Below are 17,887 nucleotides of genomic sequence, written 5' to 3'. Positions count from 1 at the left end.
TGTAATACTCGTAGCAGGGTCAGTCCCACCCTCAGTCCCCGGTCAGAGTAGGAATAAACACATGCACGTGCACAGTCCTGGTCACAGACATTTGTATACATTTGTGTAGGTGCAGTTTCATGTGCTTTCAAATACACTGCACTGTACGTAAAGACAACACACTCTTTAGCCTTGTTGCTCTCAATGTGTCACACAGATGTGAGCTCCTTGCACCCTTGCCTGAATAATGCAGAGGGTGATAGGATGAACTGTCCTGTGTCAGAGAGTCACAGTGACCCAGCTGACTGTGTTTGTGAATGTGTGAAGCCGAAGGTTTTTACGCGATTGATACGGACAACTAGAAGCATGTTTGGATTATAGTTTGATTATGGTACGTGGAAATCCTGTGACATGCAGTTTCTTTCTTTATATCTGCATTGTGAATACTCTGTGTGTGTGTGTGTGTGTGTGTGTGTGTGTGTGTGTGTGTGTGTGTGTGTGTGTGTGAAGAAACTCATTTCACAAGCTCACCCATTACAGTTAAGGTATTTATCGCCTGAAATGCAAGAACTATTTTCCCATCATCCAGTTAATTACTTGCGCTCTCTCTCTCTCTCTCTCTCTCTCTCTCTTTGTCTGTCTATCTATTCCTTTCTCATTCACGTGCACAGCTGGTAAAAAAAAAAAAAAAAAAGATAAACATTTTACACCCACCCAAACTCAACTGAGCTGAAATGAAGGGAACGATACTGAGGAAAACACACCACCGCTGGATATTTGGACACACTTAATGTACTTAATGAACCATTTTGATGTTTAATAGATGTTGATGATGCAGTTTGTGCCAAAACCAATGTAAATGTAGCTCTGAAAGGACGGCTGTTGTGGCTGCTATCTTTGTCATTTTGTGAAATCAAGACCTAAATACGTCTCTGAGGTGAGGTCGTACTGTATTCTGAAAAAAAAAAAATGAAAAAAAGTTGTGATTATTTGGGTTGACGTGAATCTTGGCTCCATGCTTGCTGGGTGCAGCTCAGTGCCGAATGCGAAAAGGGCATTTGTCTGGGTGTCTAGCCAGTTCCTGCCAGTGTATAGTGTACAGATGAGAGGCAGAGGCCGGGGGGGGGGGCGGACGGGACGGACCTCTGCCTTCTTGTGCTCAGTTTCTTTTGTAGAAACATAAGTTCATTTGCGAAGGGCTAGAACGTGCACTCCCGAAGAGAGCACCGTTCAATAAATAAAACTCTATGTATTTTGTGGTGTCCTCTGCTTGCTCTTGCATGGGGAGGGGTTGCATAGCTCACCTTCTGTTTTCACCTCACCATCCAAAACCAGCGTTTCATGCCTAAAGGTGCAGAGTTTGGTTTCATGGCTGGTGCAACCGGTACAACTGTGTAGCATTTTAAGTCTGGATCAGCGGCGAAAACACGACGCATTCTTTTGGTCAAAGAGATGAAATGAAATGTAGGTTTTCCACATTACAGATTATAATCCTGAGGACGACAAACGTTAGGTGAACTGCTCGTAATTTACAAGCTTGTATCTGACTGTGTACAGCCATGGATATGTACTTTTCTGTGTGGTTACTTTTTTTTATCTTTGTGCCTTGAAAAACTTTAAAGTCATGTGATGAAACAAACATTGTAACCTGTTTCTCCCAAAAGCTGAGCAACCAAACGCCTTTGTACTTTACATTTGAATATGTTGGTAACCAAAACATCTTGCTGTGAATCATTTTTCATACTTTTCCCCTGGCTTACATGGCGTTTGTTTGTGTGATATAATGTCAGAAGCAGGTGTTTCTTTGTGACTCTTTGTTGTTATAGATTATAATGTGCTCATTGATTGTAATGGACGGGGCCACTGTCCTTATTGGCTGTACAATTAAAATGCAGACCAGTTTCTGCTCCCATAGTCAAACCTGTGTATTGTTTGTTTCTGTAGCTGTGTCATATGCAGCCTATGTGTTAATCTGTGTTTGGACACACTCGGCTGAAAGCAGTGTGCATGATGAATACTGTATCACTGAGAGGAGTTGGAGGAATTTTAAGGGGCTATTCCTCAATGCATTTCCTCCAGGAAAACATTCTTTGGAGGAACTCCAAGTTTCTGTTTCTCAGTGATCCCTGGATCACAGCGGTACAGAAAAGCTGTATATTCTGCAGATGACGCCCAGTGCTGGATTCAGTAAATACATAGCATTCCCCAAGGGGCTGTGACTGCACTCAGACAGAACACATTGTTTTAGCAGTGTGAATGCAAATGTGTCCTGGGCCACATCGAAGCACCGCCCACTCAACTGGCGTCCTCTGCAGCCACGGTCTAATTAGTCCTGCCAGCGTTTCATAATGAACCGAAAATATTTTTATACTTCTCACCGTGTTTCCCACCACACTATCAATCACAATATCATCGACCACCACATATTTATTTTCCATTTTTTTTAAAACTATTTCAAATGTGTAAGATCTTATTTCGTCGTAGAGCTTTGCACAGTGCATGGCGGATGGCGGATGGCGACAAATTAACTTTTGAAGCAGCAGTTTTTTAATTCTCTCCACAATTCGTCGGCTTCACAAGAACAACACTCTCCGTTCCTAAGTCACATGTCGCTAAAGCAACCAATCAGAGATGAGGAGAGCTAAGACTGAGGTCAATCAGATGAAAAGTAGAGCGATTGATTCAGGAGGTTACTGTCACTGTTTTTCAAGATGCACATGTAAATATTTTAACTTGTAAATAATATTTGCATAAATATAGATATGTAAATAGTTAACTGTAAACATAATTATGTAAATAAGTATCTGTATAAACAATGTAAATATATTTTTTGTAAATTAACTCAAATATACAGATGAACATCTAAACATTACACTGATTTGCTCAGCCTCTCTCTCTCTCTCTCTCTCTCTCTCTCACACACATCGGACCCATCTGTCATGGTCAGACCGGCTAAAAACAACAACGCATATTGCATTCTGTTGCAAACAGAAATAATGTGGGCTTCCTGTTTATTTGCATATAGAGAGGGGGAGTGAGATCTGGTCATAAATGGTCACTGGAGGCTTAAGTCTAACTGACGCACTAACAGCTGTTCACTCGTGGTGATCCGAGGAACCCAAGATGTAAACGCATGTTGATGACGTGAACAGGCTCTGAATGTGGTTGGACAGAGAAAGCACCTGATGTCTACGTAACGATGACTGCCTCAGCAGAACTCTGTGCTTAGCGCTAATTAGAAAATGTTAGCATGCTAATACGCTAAACTAAGATGCCAACAATGGTAAACATAACCTGTGAAACATTAGCATGTGAGCACTTTAGCATGCTGATATTAGCATTTTTCTCAAGTCTCACAAAACTGATATTTCTCATCTTGGGTTTTATTAATACTCTTGTTGCCATAACTGTGGTTTCATGGGTCATGATCACATTGCCACATTGCCTGTAGAAGTAGCTGCCGATAGTTGCTGTGGAAGTATGCAGTCAAGCTACAATAGCTACACATTTGGTAATTTGCTAATTTTGGAACCCATTTCGTGGGAAACCCAAAATTATTGGCATCAATTGGCCTCCAGGGGGCGCTGCAATAAGTAAATATATGTTTTGGCTAATATTGACAGGTTCTTGTTTCTGGTATCACCATCGAATATCAACACATGGCAACTTGTAATATCATCCTTATTCATGCAGCTGCAATTTTGTATTTCATATTTTTGCTTCTCCTTGGACTCCAGTCTACCACAGTTATGGCAAAGATGCTCTTCAGACCAAGACTCACAAAACTTATTACATGGATTTTTGATTTGCAAGTTTTCAACCGTAAGAGCCAATTTAAATTGGCAAGAAAAATGTCAAACTAGAAATCAAGTCATATCTCAGCCAATCTTAAATCAGCTGACATGTAACTTGCTGCGATTGCTCACTGCCATGCCCTTGACATAATGACATCATGTTTCCATGGCAACCCCGGCCTGCTGGGCTGCTTGCCCCCCCCCCCGCGACATCACTGCTTGCAGCAATATTTTTGTATGAACTTGTAGCTGACAATCTAAATCATCTCAAACGAGAATCTTCACAACAAAATCGTGTGAAATGCATGATTACTTTGACTTAATGTGGATTTATTTAGACCTCCCCCGACACTAGAAATAGGAAAGGTTCAATTTAGTACTTTCCACACATGAGTGAGCCTTCATGCAGCAACATTCACTCACATCACCTCTCGTTTTCTCTCCCCCCCCCCCGAGTCGCCTCCAAATGACTCACTACTAACGCTGTGCCAATCTGCTCTGTTGAGAATTCAGCTCCACAGTCGAAACAAATAATGTATTCTGTAAAAAAAAAAAAAAAGTCGTACTTAGGGGTGTTTTATTTTGCTGGTGGCAGGTGAGTATTAAATGCACACAGCAGAATTCACCTCTAGCCAGCTGAATAAGGCTTTAGGAGAGTCAACTTTGAATGTCAAGGTAAAAAATGTCACCGAACACAGCCCTTGTTCCCCAATGCGGTCAACAATAGATTTATTATAATGGGTCAGTGCTGTGCCAAAGCTCTGGTAGTGTATGATCAAGCCCCTGTGAGTATGACCTTTCTCATAACCAGATAGAAAAATGACCAATCAAACTGCTCTTTTGAAAAGTTTTGCTGCATAATATGCAGAACAAAGTTAGAGTAAGTACACTTCACTGAATTCTGTGTGTGGAAAATGTCATGCAGCACAGCTCGCATGAAGTGCATATAATTGAGGTACTGTTACTGAACAGGATGGAAAGGCACAAAAAGAAATGAGACTCTGTGATGTTGCTGAGGCTAAATTAAAGTTTGAAGTGAAATCCCTCCATGTTTTCAGCTTGATTATAAGTTTGTTCTGAAATGTTTTCATGCACCCGAAGGTAAACAACCCCTGAAAACATGAACATCACCACGGATGGTGTTACAACGACACATAGTTTTCATGACTACAATGGATATTTGTCATGCAGCATGTTTTCCTACTCCGTTAATCATCTTAAATTGGCTATGAACACAACACCAACATATTTTCTCCTTTTAGTTTAATTTGGCTTTTGTGTTAGCAGAGCCAGAAACATTAGCAGAGTAATGTTTCTGTCCTCCTCCCGAATAAATCCAAAGTTTTCTTTCCTTTTATCTCCTCTAACTCTGGAGGGAAATATCTCACTCTTCAGCAGCATAATACTCCACTATAATCATCCAGCTAGCTGCTAACTTTAGCTACACTTGAACCAAAACAGAAACGTTATGGATCCGAAAAACCAAAACAAGTTTCGACACTAAAACCCCGTGTAAGGCTTTGGGGAGAGTTGGGTGATAATTCTCTGTGGCTTCGTCACTATGAGTCACCACTTTCACATTCAGCTGTGTGATCCATTGTAAATATAAAAATATTGATAATAGCAGCTTTAATTACTGAAATACTAATAATAGTAACAGTTTGATTTGGTGGCATTGTTGCTGGAATATATTGAATACTACAGGCAGATACGTAGAAGCTGATCTGCTGATTTGGTTCAACTACAGCAGGATGAACGGCAGAGAAGTGCAGAGAAAGAGGAGAGACCCCTCTTGACCAACTGGTTCATTTAAGTGGAATAACATGAGAGCACCAGTCGTCAGCGCATCGGATATCTTTCCATTCCACAGCCTGCACCTACGCAGATGAAATGCAGCATGGGTTTTTCACTCTTCTGTAATGAACAAATTTTCTCCTCGACACGGGTGATATATCAAAACAGACAAAACACTGAACAATGGAAATGTGGAAGGTGCAACTTCTGGATCTGACCCTTTGCGCGGGTGTTGCAAGTGGGCCGACAGATCATTTGCAAAACAATAAAATTTTTGGTTAAAAGGTGTAAATAAATAAATAAATAAAAAATATATATATATTAATGTTTGTTTTTTGTTTTTTTTTTCAAAAATATTCACAATATATAATATATAATAATATATATAATACCTCCATTAGTCTGTTGGACATTTCAGGGGAGCTCGACACACTGCACAGCATGTGGACTCTCTTCCTTTGATCGTACACTTGCAATTCTCTCTCTTTCTCTTAAAAAGGTTCCTTTCATCCAAATCCTTTACCTAAGACAGTTTCAACACCTCTATCTTATCAAAGTTAGAGACGAGAGTGTGGAACTGTGGAACTAAGCAGTGATGTAGTAGTAGATCTTTTCATGAACTGCAGGCTGTCTCCATCTACTGGTATTATTTTGTTATTGCTGGAGTGACTGACTGAACAGTTGAGACGGCAGTGCTCAAGTCTGATTATGTTCAGGTTACAAAATGATGCTAGACAAATAAATGGTGTCAAAATCAGTTTGTTTCATGCCCGACTTTGTGTTCAACAAGCGTTACATGTTCCCATTTAGGTTGAGAACTCTCTGACCTCTCTAACCTTTTCAAAACCAACAGCCATAAATGATGCTACACTGGCTGTTAAACGTATGAATTCTGTTCTTTGCTGATGTTGAGCATGAAAACATTTTAAAAGAAATGCAAGTCTGTAACTCACCCAACATTTGCATAGGTTGGTAAATGACTAATTTCATGATTTTGTAATTTTTTTGTTCTGTTTTTTTACGCATCTGAACCGGCTTCCTTTTCCCTTTTCAAAATTTGACTACCCATCTGCAGCGAGTCTATTCTGGGAGAACTCGGGTTTCTGAACACGGTTGTTTGCTTAGAGATGTGATCCAGGCAACACAAACACCTTCTCTACCCCTTTAAACTCTTCTGGATTTATGTGTTTAAAAACAAAGAACAAAGCAAAGGTCCAACTCCGACCTCTGCTCTCAACTGCATCTAAAATTCTGTTGTTTTTAACTTTTATTTTTAAGATCAAATCTTCACAAACGCACGTCTATAAATCATTGAATGCTTTTTCATGCCTGTTTGCATCCTTAAACATGCCCTGATGATTCTGAGATTTAGTTCCTCTATCTGGAATTTTTCATGATGTAAGCAGTAATGCATATCATGTGCACATCTGTAGTCTGCAGCTCTGGGTGGTTTTTTTTCTTTTTTTGACACTGTCAATATCATACCATAGTCCTGTTAATATTAATCTGCATTTTGCACATTTTTCTGCATAACTTTAAAAAAAAATTTGTTTTTTCTGCATCTTCTGATATTTTCTAATTTTCCTCATTTTTAAGTGAAAATAAAACATCATAACAACTAAATGATCAAAAAGCCTTTCAGAACTCATTTCTGTTTCCATCATTTAAAGTGGAGCCAAGTCATAATTTTATCAGTGCTTCTTCAGAATCAACATATTTGTTTTCTGATACGGTGCAATCAGTCTTTTAAGAGTTGAAACTGCACAGTGGCAGTCGAAAATAAAAAAAAAAATATCCGGTGAACTCGGATTGTAGATGTGAAACTAAAAATCCTTTATTAATATATGGATACGCCCCATATTTGTTTTCTACTTGATTATTTCTCTCACACTTGATGATTTACAGATGTGGCCAAAGCGGAAGTGCAACTTATTAACTCCATACTTGCTCAGGTTTCCGATTTTCCAATTTCAAATCCAATTTTTAATCCCAAAGATGATTTTTTTTTTTTTTTTTTTTTTTTTTTAAATATAATTTAATTTCAGATTCTGGGTGTACTGTATATTTTAATTTGTTTTAATTAGCCTTTTACGGCTTCCTTGTCCAATCAGAAAGCTCGCTGTCGGTCTGTTCCACTGCAGAGACGTGGGGGTCACTTTCCAAGAGCTGCGACTCTCGATACTGTGCACATGGGTTTAGTGGTGCTGGTTAACCTACAATTACTTTTCATAACCATCAACCTACAATGTGTATTAACAACTTTAGGACATGGTTTATCATTAATGGCCGTAGCTCGGTGACCACATATGTTTACCAGCACAACCGCACCTTTTGTTCTCAGAGGCCGGTGGACTCCCTACCTGCTGCTTCCAGCTATTTACTTTAGATGTCATGAAGCAGAACTAACTTAGTCTGTTGTAAAACAAAACTAACACCTCTTAATGACTTGTCACCTCATCATTTCCGTTGGCTGCACAACAGCTGCACTGCAAAGCCTCCCAGAAAATCTAAGGTTGAAACTAAAAGCTTTCTAGTCACAAATGCTTTTTGCTTATTTATTCATTTATTTATTTATTAACCTGTTTAATGTTTTCATCCTTTTATGATTTCATCACTTTTCTCATTTTGCTTTCTTTATATAAATACATCAATGATAATTACAGTAGGTATTAGTTGAGCAAACAGTGTGAAATAGCTTCATAGGTTGCTGCCACTTTGTTCCACTCTGCAGACATTTAAATAGTTCTTTGTTTCTGTTGTGGGACGAAAAAAACCCAAAATAAAACTCTCGTACACATTTTTAAAGATTCCAGGTGTTCAGGACGTGATTATAAATAATACACTTCATTCACTTTCTTTCGTTTACAGAACTGAAGCTGAGACCTGGTGTTCAGTGGAGAGTAAAACAGACTGTGTGGAAAGGTGTGAAGACAGTTTCACACTGATGCTCAGAAAGTGGGTTTAGTCACATCTGCATTGATACCTGTAACACTGAGTCAGTGTGAGACTGTGTTTTAACAGTAAGTTCGGGCTTTGGAAAAGTGACTTTTTCAAGGTTCATACAAAGATTGATACATTAATTATAATATTTGAGATTATAATATTTTTTATTATTTTATATCATTCACTACTTTTTTTTATCATATTTTCATGTCAAATAAATAAAATATCATATTTCAGTTTAATAAAAATCTGACATTAGACAGTAAAATATTGTGGAGCTCCTTCAGAGACCAAACCATTTAAATTATTATTATTATTTCAGATGCAGCATCTGTAGCAGGGACATATGCGTCTTTATAGGTCAGACATTTGAATGTTTTTAATTCCAATGAAAAACAGGATATGTGAACTAATGCTAATTTGAACAAATGTGTATTTTGTCTAACATCTGGATGGAAACCTAGCTACTACAATAATATAAATAATAATAATAATAAAATAAAACTACCTTTTATTATTATTATTAAAAATCATATTTATTCTTATGTTATATTGGAAGAGGATTTAGTTATATTCCAGCAACTCCAATCATAAAACTACACAGGAATGGCAACAAAACAAGGCTTACATTATTTCAGTTGTTGTCAGTTGCCATCTCCATGACGACTGAGCAAACCAAGAAAGGGGACCTTGAAGAACGAACCTTCAAACTCAACAATGTTGATGTTCTGGAGTCAAAGTTAGTCAGACCCTAATAATCCAGATTAGCGGCAGGACTGATAAACTCACAATCCTCATGGAACTAGACAGATTTTTAAATGTGGAATATTTCCTGTTGATCATAGTCAAACCATCCTGTGTGTGTGTGTGTGTGTGTGTGTGTGTGTGTGTGTGTTGGGGGGGGTCCTCCTCACACAGAGTGGGGAAGGGGAAGTCCCAGCCCAAGCAGTGAGTTCATACTCAAATGAGCTTCCAGGCTGAAATACAGAGGCCTGTCTCAGTCTCATCTTCAAGCTAAAGGATTCTGCCACCGCTTCTTCGTCTCGCCAGGTGAGTGATCGCTTCAAACAAACAAACCTTTTTCAACCCACAGTGGGTCACGACAGCAAACTGAATGTTGTGTTTTCAGGACTTGTGGTCAGTATATATGCGGTCCAGGTGGGGCAGCCGGGCGTATGGTAGTAGTCAACACAAGTATTAAAGTTTGTGGCGCGTCTGTAGCTCGTTGCTCTGAACACAGTTCTGTCTTCAGTTACACACACACACACACACACACACACACACACACACACACACACACACACAAAATTAGAAGCTTATAAAATATCTCAAAAAGGAAAAAGAGATAAATGATGTATAAATATATGAGACAGAAGAAATGTGTGGCTTTGGTTTGTATAGAAGTAAATACTTCTGACTTTGGAAGCGTATTATGTGTTTTTACGATGATCACACATTGTTTGAACGGTACACAGAATCTGAAAGGGGGCAAGAGTAAAACACCGAGTTCTGATTATCAGGGTGTGACATATATTCAAGAATAAATCCGGCCTACACTTCTGTGTGTGAAAGCAGCGGAGGGCGGGGGAGGTCTGGATGTGTGCCCTTCACAGTCCGCTGACTCAGTGCTCACCGGAGCGAAGAGGACTGTACTCGAGAATACAGACATGATTCAGACATGATTTCTGAAAAATGATGGAAGTTCGCGGGTTGCTGAAAGGAGGGCATGCTGCTGATCGCCCCTGATCTTTGGATTATTAGCGTGTACTTGTTTTGCTCTACGACAAGTTTTCAAACGCCGAAGGAAATGGGTCGGCTTTGCTCTTGAAGCTAAAGGCAGAGAGTTCAAAGAGTTCTTCAGTATACACCGAATAATAGAGCTTAACTGGTTCAAAGACAGACTCCGCACTCTTTTTCCTACAACTATCACACATTTGGAAGCTCACAGCTCACGCTTGCTTCTTACACCTTTCACAGTTAAACCAATACTGTATCATCAAAAACACCTGCCCTATAACCGGTGATAACCAGATCATCTGAAGCAAAATCCTCCTGAAACAAAGGTGGACTCCAATCAAGGTGTAGAAATATCTCAAAGACAGTCAAGAGAAATGAGCTGAATTTCAAATGTCATATCAAAGGGTTTGACCGCTTTAGTCAATGTGATATTTCACTTTTTTCCTTTTCAATAAATTTGCAAAAACTTCTAAAATTCAGTTTTCACTCTGTCGTTATGGGGGTATTGGTTGTACATTGATGAGGCACAGCATAAAGCTGCAACGTAACACAATGTGAAGAAATTGAAAAATTAAATCTTCAAGCTCCATATTTACATCCAGGTGAACGTTTGTGCCAAACTTGAAGGGATTGCCCCGAGGAGTTCTCGGGATATTGTGCTCACAAGGTAAAAATCATTTTTTGTGAGGTCACCGTGACCTTGACCTTTGAACTCTAGCCACCAAAGTCTAATCAGTTTGTCCTTGAACTAAATTTGGAGAAATTCCCTCAAGGTGTTACGGAGATATTGCGTCGACAAAACCTGTCTGCACAGTCGTCACTGTTGTCTGTCAGAGAGACATAACTGTTTAAACCATCTAAAGGAATTAGGATCAATTTCTATATTAAATAATCTGTGAAGAATCATATAATTTAAAATAAGGAAGTAGCAGGGAACATGATTGGCGGGGGGTTAAATCAGAGTATCTAGTTAAGAATGTCATTTCCCGTCATGCCGACATTTCCTGTAACTGACAAGAGTGGGCAGAGAGGAAACACTGTTATTTTTAGTGGATCTAACCACTTTACAGAATTAAGATAAATTTAGCTTTTGTTTATTGAGGAGGTGCATTTATTTCTTAGCTGTCTGAAGGGGAGGGGGTCCTAGGGCCCATGCTTTGCTTCTTAACTGGAACAAATGTGATGATTCAGAGGTGAACCAGGAAGTTCAGTAATTGTTAAACCGAAGATATTTGGCTAATTATCTACTGCTAATTCAACATCTAAAAATCAGTCTTATTTATAGGTTTGAGGTCTCTCTCTCTCTCTCTCTCTCTCTCTCTCTCTCTCACAGGTGTGTGGTTTCACTGCCGCTGTAACTCTGATTAACTTGTAATAACTTGAATCCAGATGTCGGATCACTAAGATACAATTAAAAATAACCACTATTTAAAAAGTGTAATGTAAAAATGTTGCTTAAAACTGGATAAAAGTCAGTCATACATGGCCCGCTGTCCCGTGTCAGGGCCAGGTAGACTTCTGAACCTGTTTTGAAGGAGTAAACCTTTATTCATATAAACAGGATGTACCTCGTTACATCGGTTAAAGTCCCTAAATTTGAAATATTCAGTTAATTTTGCGCTAAACAGAAGCGCATAAATATGATTTATCAATATCTAACAGCAGAGTGTGGTGACTGTGTGGTGACTGCTTACCGTTTAGACGTGTAGAACTCCGATTGTCTTTCCATTCTTCCGTTGTTCATATTCCTTTAGTCCGTAAAGGTCCACAGGGTCACACAAATCAAAAGGGTTTCTTCATAAAAGTATTCCAGGTTGTGAATATAGTCATGAGAAGTCCAAAGCAGTAACGACTGAGCGATTTGTATCCGCTGTTCTTCCCTCTCTCTCTCCGTCCGGCTCCACCTGCGGCTGTTAGCGGGTCTGCTATTGTTTGTTAGCTTCCCGGCTAAAAAAAAATGGCGGCCTCCCGGTAAAGATCGTGGATTTTTTTTGGTAAAGATCCAATCAGATTGTGCTTCAATGAGGTCAGGAAATAAGGCAAGCATAACCCAGAGTAAGACGTAATGACGTGATCTTTTCTGTCGGAAAATGCCTGTTTTTTTTCCCACAGCTTTTCTGAATGACGTTGTAGATAGACGTCTCCCCTTGACCAATCAGAGCAAACTAGGGGGGTGGGCACTTCTGAGCGAAGGCCAATAGGCTGTGGGAGGTTGTGGAAACAGCTGAGAGCCTGATAGAGTTAGAGTTACCTTTCAAATCTCCTAAATGCGTTTTGGCCGTACAGTTCTTTTGTTATAAGTTTCTGTTATAAGGCTTATTACAAGTGGATGCAAATTAGGTTTAAAACAGGTGGACTCAGAGTTACTGTCAGTGTTTTCCCACAATGCAAAGTTGCACTTTTTCCCATGATCCTTCCAGTACACTGTACAACAGCATATGGTATTCCTACTATAGGATTACTCTTCAGGCTCAATACAGTATAGTAGAGTATAACATAGTCACCTTGATTTACAATTAAAATAATTAGTCAGTTTTAATCATTTATTAAATTATTTAACAATTCATTGGTGCATTCTATTGGTTTATTTATTCATAGGATCATTTATATAATATTGTCTCGTCTATTTACAGTATTTGGTTAATATTCAACATTTTGAAGCTGCATTGTGGACGTACACTTATGTAAACAGTATATTTCACATGCATAAAGTAGTTATATATCTATACTCACATGCCACAGCCGTTTCCTCCACACTTACCTCTCCGTGTGTCTGTGTTTGTGTTATCAGTGTGAGGATCATCAGGGCTGATGGAAGAAAGCTGCCCTGAGGGTCAGTTCTGGGATGCCTTGCTCAAATTATGTATAAACTGTCAATCGGTATGCCAGGAACAACAAGTCATCAGCAAATGCATCAGTTACTGTGGTGAGTACACGCATGCAAACACGCACGTGAGGACAGAGGTATAAGAACATATAAAGTTTGAATGCGAGGTTGTGATAGGCTATGAAATAAAAAAAATAAAAAAAGGGAAGCTGAAGCTGTAACCGATGTCTGATTGTATTGTTGATCTTGATATTCTGTTACATGCAGTATGTCCGACGCAGTCTCACGTCAGTTCATGTCCAGGTGCATGAAATTTTAATCAGTGGATTTCGTGACACGCAGCTTGAAATGGAAACTTATGTTTTTGAATGAATGAGGCGCTTCATTCATTAAAGAGCAGGTAGGTTGGGTGGTGGGTGTAGAAAGCGCACAACTTACACAGCAGAGGCCCAGGTGTACATCCAGAGTTCAGTCTGTGGTTCGGCTCAGGTAATAAAAAGTATTTTGGTTAAGGATAAGGAAAAAGATCGTGGTCGTGGTTACATATAAACACATTGAGTCTGAAGTCACTGTGAAGCAGGCCACTACCTTTCCCTATCTTTAACCAAGTGCTGTGACAGTCCAATCAATAGAAACCATTAAAAAAGTCTAAGTTTTGTCACAAAAACAATGGAAAAATTCCACTAAATGAAAAGGATTCACAACATTTTATGTCTTAACTATTTCACAAACTAAAAGTCGTGCTGTCACAAAAGAAAAAATAAATGGACAATTCGTGCCCATGTACACAAAATTAATAAATTACATTTCGTGTACGTGGACACTCACTGACATGAGACCGGGTTATCAGATCATACTAAACTGAAACAGCAGTTTGTAATTGCCCTGATGGTCTAAAGGTAGGAAGGGTAGTTACAAGGGCTTTAACAAGAGACAACATTTGAGGGAGACAAAGGCATTAGTTAGATTGTTTCATTGCTTTTCACCATCTCATTTCCCTTGCTGTCAAAACTGTGTTAAATAAATGAAGTATGAATGTAACCTGCTTTTTAAGAGATTACTTCCTGGAGCTGATCCATCAGTAACGTTAAAGGAAGAGAAACTGTGAACGTGATGCTAAATGGACAGGACAGATGTGAATTCAGGTCGTCATGTCCTCCACTTGTCCTGATTGCTTTCACGTGTCTTCCTGCGTTAGAGTCCGCACATTGTAAGGCACTGCCTGGCCACTACTATGATGTGCTGCTGAAGAAATGTATGAGGTGCACTGAGATTTGTGGCAAACATCCAGCAGAATGCTCCCAGCACTGCCAGAGTGAGTACCGACCCTGCTGGCCTGGATTAGACTTTTAATTATTTAGTGAGGCATGAATGTTGTGTTTTGTTGCCGACGTTAGACCTCAGAGGACGACGAAAAGTTAACTGGCAAAGAAGGAACTCTGGGCAAACTAGAAACAAATAGCAATTGCAATGAGTTTTTGTGGAAGTTAGCCAGCTGGAGGATGTTTACTTCTGTCTAGAGATAACTGCCTGTTGATTGTGCTTCGGTGGAGAATGTGAGGAGTGTTTCTTGCCCTTGAGACCAGGAGCTTGGGGGGGGGGCGCTGACAAAGTTCCCAGGTTTCATTTTGTCGGAGATCTTTGCCGCATATCACTCCTTGTCTCTTTCTCCCTTTACTTCCTGTCATCGCTTCACTACAGAATGCGGCTAGTTCTCAGTGTGTAAACTACAGAAGCGCATTTCCAGAATAAAGAAGAAATAGACACCACTGTGAGAAAAGATTTCATCATTACGAGATCTTTTCTTGTAACGAGATTATTCTTGATAGATATACCCATCTTATACTGTACACACGCTCCACACCATATGTATTTGGACAGTTACTCATGCTTTGTACTGTTGAGACTCAGCACTTAAAAACGTAGTTTATTTGTATTTCATTTCAAATTGAACGTGCTGAAGCACAGAGCTTGATAAAACTTATGGCACGAACAGTGTATTTGGAGTGTAAACAGAGCCAGACCTTTAAGAGGAAGAATTCCTGGAGAACTCCTGCTATTTAGACGTCGTTATTTTGTCTTGAAGGTCTTTCCTCCTAAGACTCAGATGACTAAGAGCCATCATTCTTCCTCTCTATCCCTCCTGCTACGTCACTTCCTGTGCTCTCAGTGCCGACGGCCCTGGGAGACTCCACCATCCTGCTCTACTCCCTGCTGGCACTCTGCATGGTGCTGCTGTTTTCTAGCTTGTCTCTGACCCTGGCGGTCTTTCTGAGGGGATCCAGGGCCAGAGCCTCCAACCCAGGACCCAAGAAGGTTAACCACAAGCAGGAGCGTTTGATCCAGCCGGGCGAAGAGGTTGGCCTGCCCGGTGGCCAGCTGAGGCAGACCTCCAAAGGTTAGTGTGGTATGGATAACAATCAGTGCAATCAAGTTGGAATAAGACTAGTAGTAGAACTGTACAGCAGTTTCCCTTCAGAATAATGTTCTGCACCTGAGAGAATTACTTATCATCGTCACTGTATTTCAAAACTCTTGCATCTCTAACGTCTTGTCGTCTGTTTCACGTCTTTTGCTCCAGTGCGCTCACTTACCTCTCTATCTACAGATTACGTAACACATTCGAGATCAAACGACTCCAGCCCGACAGAGACCTGCGTGTGCATCCACTGTTTCCCCGATCTGAAACCGCTAGCCCAGGGTAACGACCGGCTGCTGAGAGCACCCGTCCTCCCGAGAGGCCAGGCCCAGAACGGAGGGCCCCTCTGGGCCGAGAAGAGCCTTCACACCTCTGGAGGTCCGGGAGGAGGCAGCAGTGAGATGAGGTCCATCTGCTCCCTCTCAAATCAAAGTGTCTCACAGGAAAACTGGAATGGATAAAGATGTCCCCAACACACACACACACACACACACACACACACACACACACACAACACACACACACACACACACAGAAGTTGATCAGAAAACTGGATTTTAGCTGAAATTGATCGTGAAATAGTGAAAACACGGTGCAAACAGAGGGAATGCATCAGCAACAATTAATACTAGAAGAAAACATAAAAAGCAAACAAGTAGAAGCCTTTCCATTTAAATGAGGACAAGCTCATGAAATATGGAAGTTTGTGCCGTAGGAAAAGTGAAGTTTTACTACCGCACACTAAAAGCATCGCATCACTGAAACAAGTGAAACACAAACACAGTCCCCGTCAAAGCTCCCGACGCACCAAGCGGATTGCATAGCACTGTTTGTTTTTCTCATGTCTCCTGTTAGAAAGTTCACTGGAGCAAATCACACAGACTTACAACCAACAACACAGTGGTTCTAGGTCTGGTTCCTCAAAACATCACGGAAACAAATGGAAACATCAGAACATATTAGAACCTACGGAAGAGGATCAGGGTCACACGTGAAGAAAAGAAAAAAATGTATATCAGATTTTTGAGGTTAAACATTTGACCCTAATCCTCTTCCGTACGAGCCAACTCTTTTCATGACACTGTGAATGTAATAAAACTATCCAGTTATATGCAAACTGAGAACATGATATAATGTCTGTAACATTTATCTGATAGCAGGTTGCCGCTCACACGGTTAAAGCTTTGTGCTTGAGCCCACAAATCATTTCACCGTGGGAGATTTATAAAGATAAAGGAGCTGGATGAAGTCACTGCTTCGCTATAGGCTGAACAGGCAGTGACACAGCTCTCGCCTCGGATTGAACGGGTGACTGTCACCCATACAGGCTCAGTCGGTCGCCCAGTCGGCGTTCGACTGCCAGATCACATCTTCATACCTGTGCTTCTAAGTTTACGAGTCCCACTCGTTTTCCACCAAAACAGGAGAAACTCACCACAAACATTTCAATTAAAACAAACTGAGTAATACTAAGAGTTGGGAAGCAACGATAGAGTGAATGTAAGGAGACGACAGTGAAGGCGAATGACGCTGGAAGTCAAGACAGTATCGCTCATGGTGGAAGGAGAGCTCTCCTGTCTCCTACATCTGATAATCACTCGGGTGTTTTTTGATGTCACCACTGGGAGTCGCCAAAGTCCGAAAATATTCAAGTTCTACTGATTCCCTTTTAAGTTGGTACTGTTTCACAATAAGAGTACCCTTATAAATGTTTTATAAATGGTTTATAATTAGGTTAATCATTTGGTTAACACTTTATAAATCATAAATAAACCATTAGAAACAAGTTACAACAGTTTTCATACATTGCTGCAGTCTCACTATTTGGCAAGATTAAGTTAATGCTCACTACTCATTAATCTTACTAATGAACTACTACCATTTATAACTGGTAAAAGGGAACCTTTTTGTCAAGTGTGAAACTTCACCATTTATTAATGAGTTACTATTATTCATAACTAGTAAAAGGAACCTTATAGTAACTCATTGATAAATGTTACGTTACAATAAGGTTCCTTTTTTAACCAGTTATAAATAATTTACAGGTACAAACGCTGGATGATGGAGAGAACAAAGAAAGCTCAGTAACTAATGAGATATGAGGCTCAACAGTACAGATACATGTGGGTTCACTATGTGGCAAGCAACAGGTCCCATGTGTTATAACAGCTTATAAATGATTCATTAAGTGATAAGCTACTTGATAAACTAGTTATAAACCATTCATAAATCCTTTTAGAGCGCAGTCTTATTGTTATAAGCACCAAAGATATAAATGGATACTGTCTGCAGTAATATGTATATGTATGAATATTGTGCCTACATGTGTAATGTGAATATAAACAAGTATTTCATACTATATTATCAATTATGAATAAACAAGCAACACAAAGG

The 17,887-nt window shown here is 39.8% G+C and overlaps 1 protein-coding gene and 1 long non-coding RNA gene across 2 annotated transcripts in view; one reads left to right on the top strand and one right to left on the bottom strand.

Annotated features, from left to right (window-relative positions):
- Window positions 1–12,361, bottom strand: part of LOC130162580 (uncharacterized) — a 33,815-nt gene extending 21,454 nt beyond the window's left edge. The window contains exon 1 of the long non-coding RNA XR_008826283.1: window positions 11,942–12,361. This is a non-coding gene — a long non-coding RNA (uncharacterized LOC130162580). The remainder of the gene's footprint in view (window positions 1–11,941) is intronic.
- A 470-nt stretch (window positions 12,362–12,831) lies between these two features.
- On the top strand, window positions 12,832–17,880 carry LOC130162793 (tumor necrosis factor receptor superfamily member 13B). The gene is made up of 4 exons (XM_056366626.1): window positions 12,832–13,173; window positions 14,273–14,389; window positions 15,245–15,472; window positions 15,683–17,880. Exons 1-4 carry the CDS (start codon window positions 13,059–13,061, stop codon window positions 15,952–15,954), a joined length of 732 nt encoding a protein of 243 aa, XP_056222601.1. The 5' UTR covers window positions 12,832–13,058; the 3' UTR covers window positions 15,955–17,880.
- The last annotated feature ends 7 nt before the right edge of the window (window positions 17,881–17,887 follow it).

This window comes from Seriola aureovittata, chromosome 21, assembly GCF_021018895.1.
Source record: "Seriola aureovittata isolate HTS-2021-v1 ecotype China chromosome 21, ASM2101889v1, whole genome shotgun sequence".
Classification (NCBI taxonomy): domain Eukaryota; kingdom Metazoa; phylum Chordata; class Actinopteri; order Carangiformes; family Carangidae; genus Seriola; species Seriola aureovittata.
This window is presented reverse-complemented; position numbering and strand designations above follow the sequence as displayed.

Coding starts and splice junctions, on each gene's coding strand:
- LOC130162793 (XM_056366626.1), top strand. CDS start 13,059: ATGGAAGAAAGCTGCCCTGAGGGTCAGTTCTGGGATGCCTTGCTCAAA. Junction 13,174..14,272: donor CAAATGCATCAGTTACTGTG/GTGAGTACACGC, acceptor TTCCTGCGTTAG/AGTCCGCACATTGTAAGGCA. Junction 15,473..15,682: donor GCTGAGGCAGACCTCCAAAG/GTTAGTGTGGTA, acceptor CTCTATCTACAG/ATTACGTAACACATTCGAGA.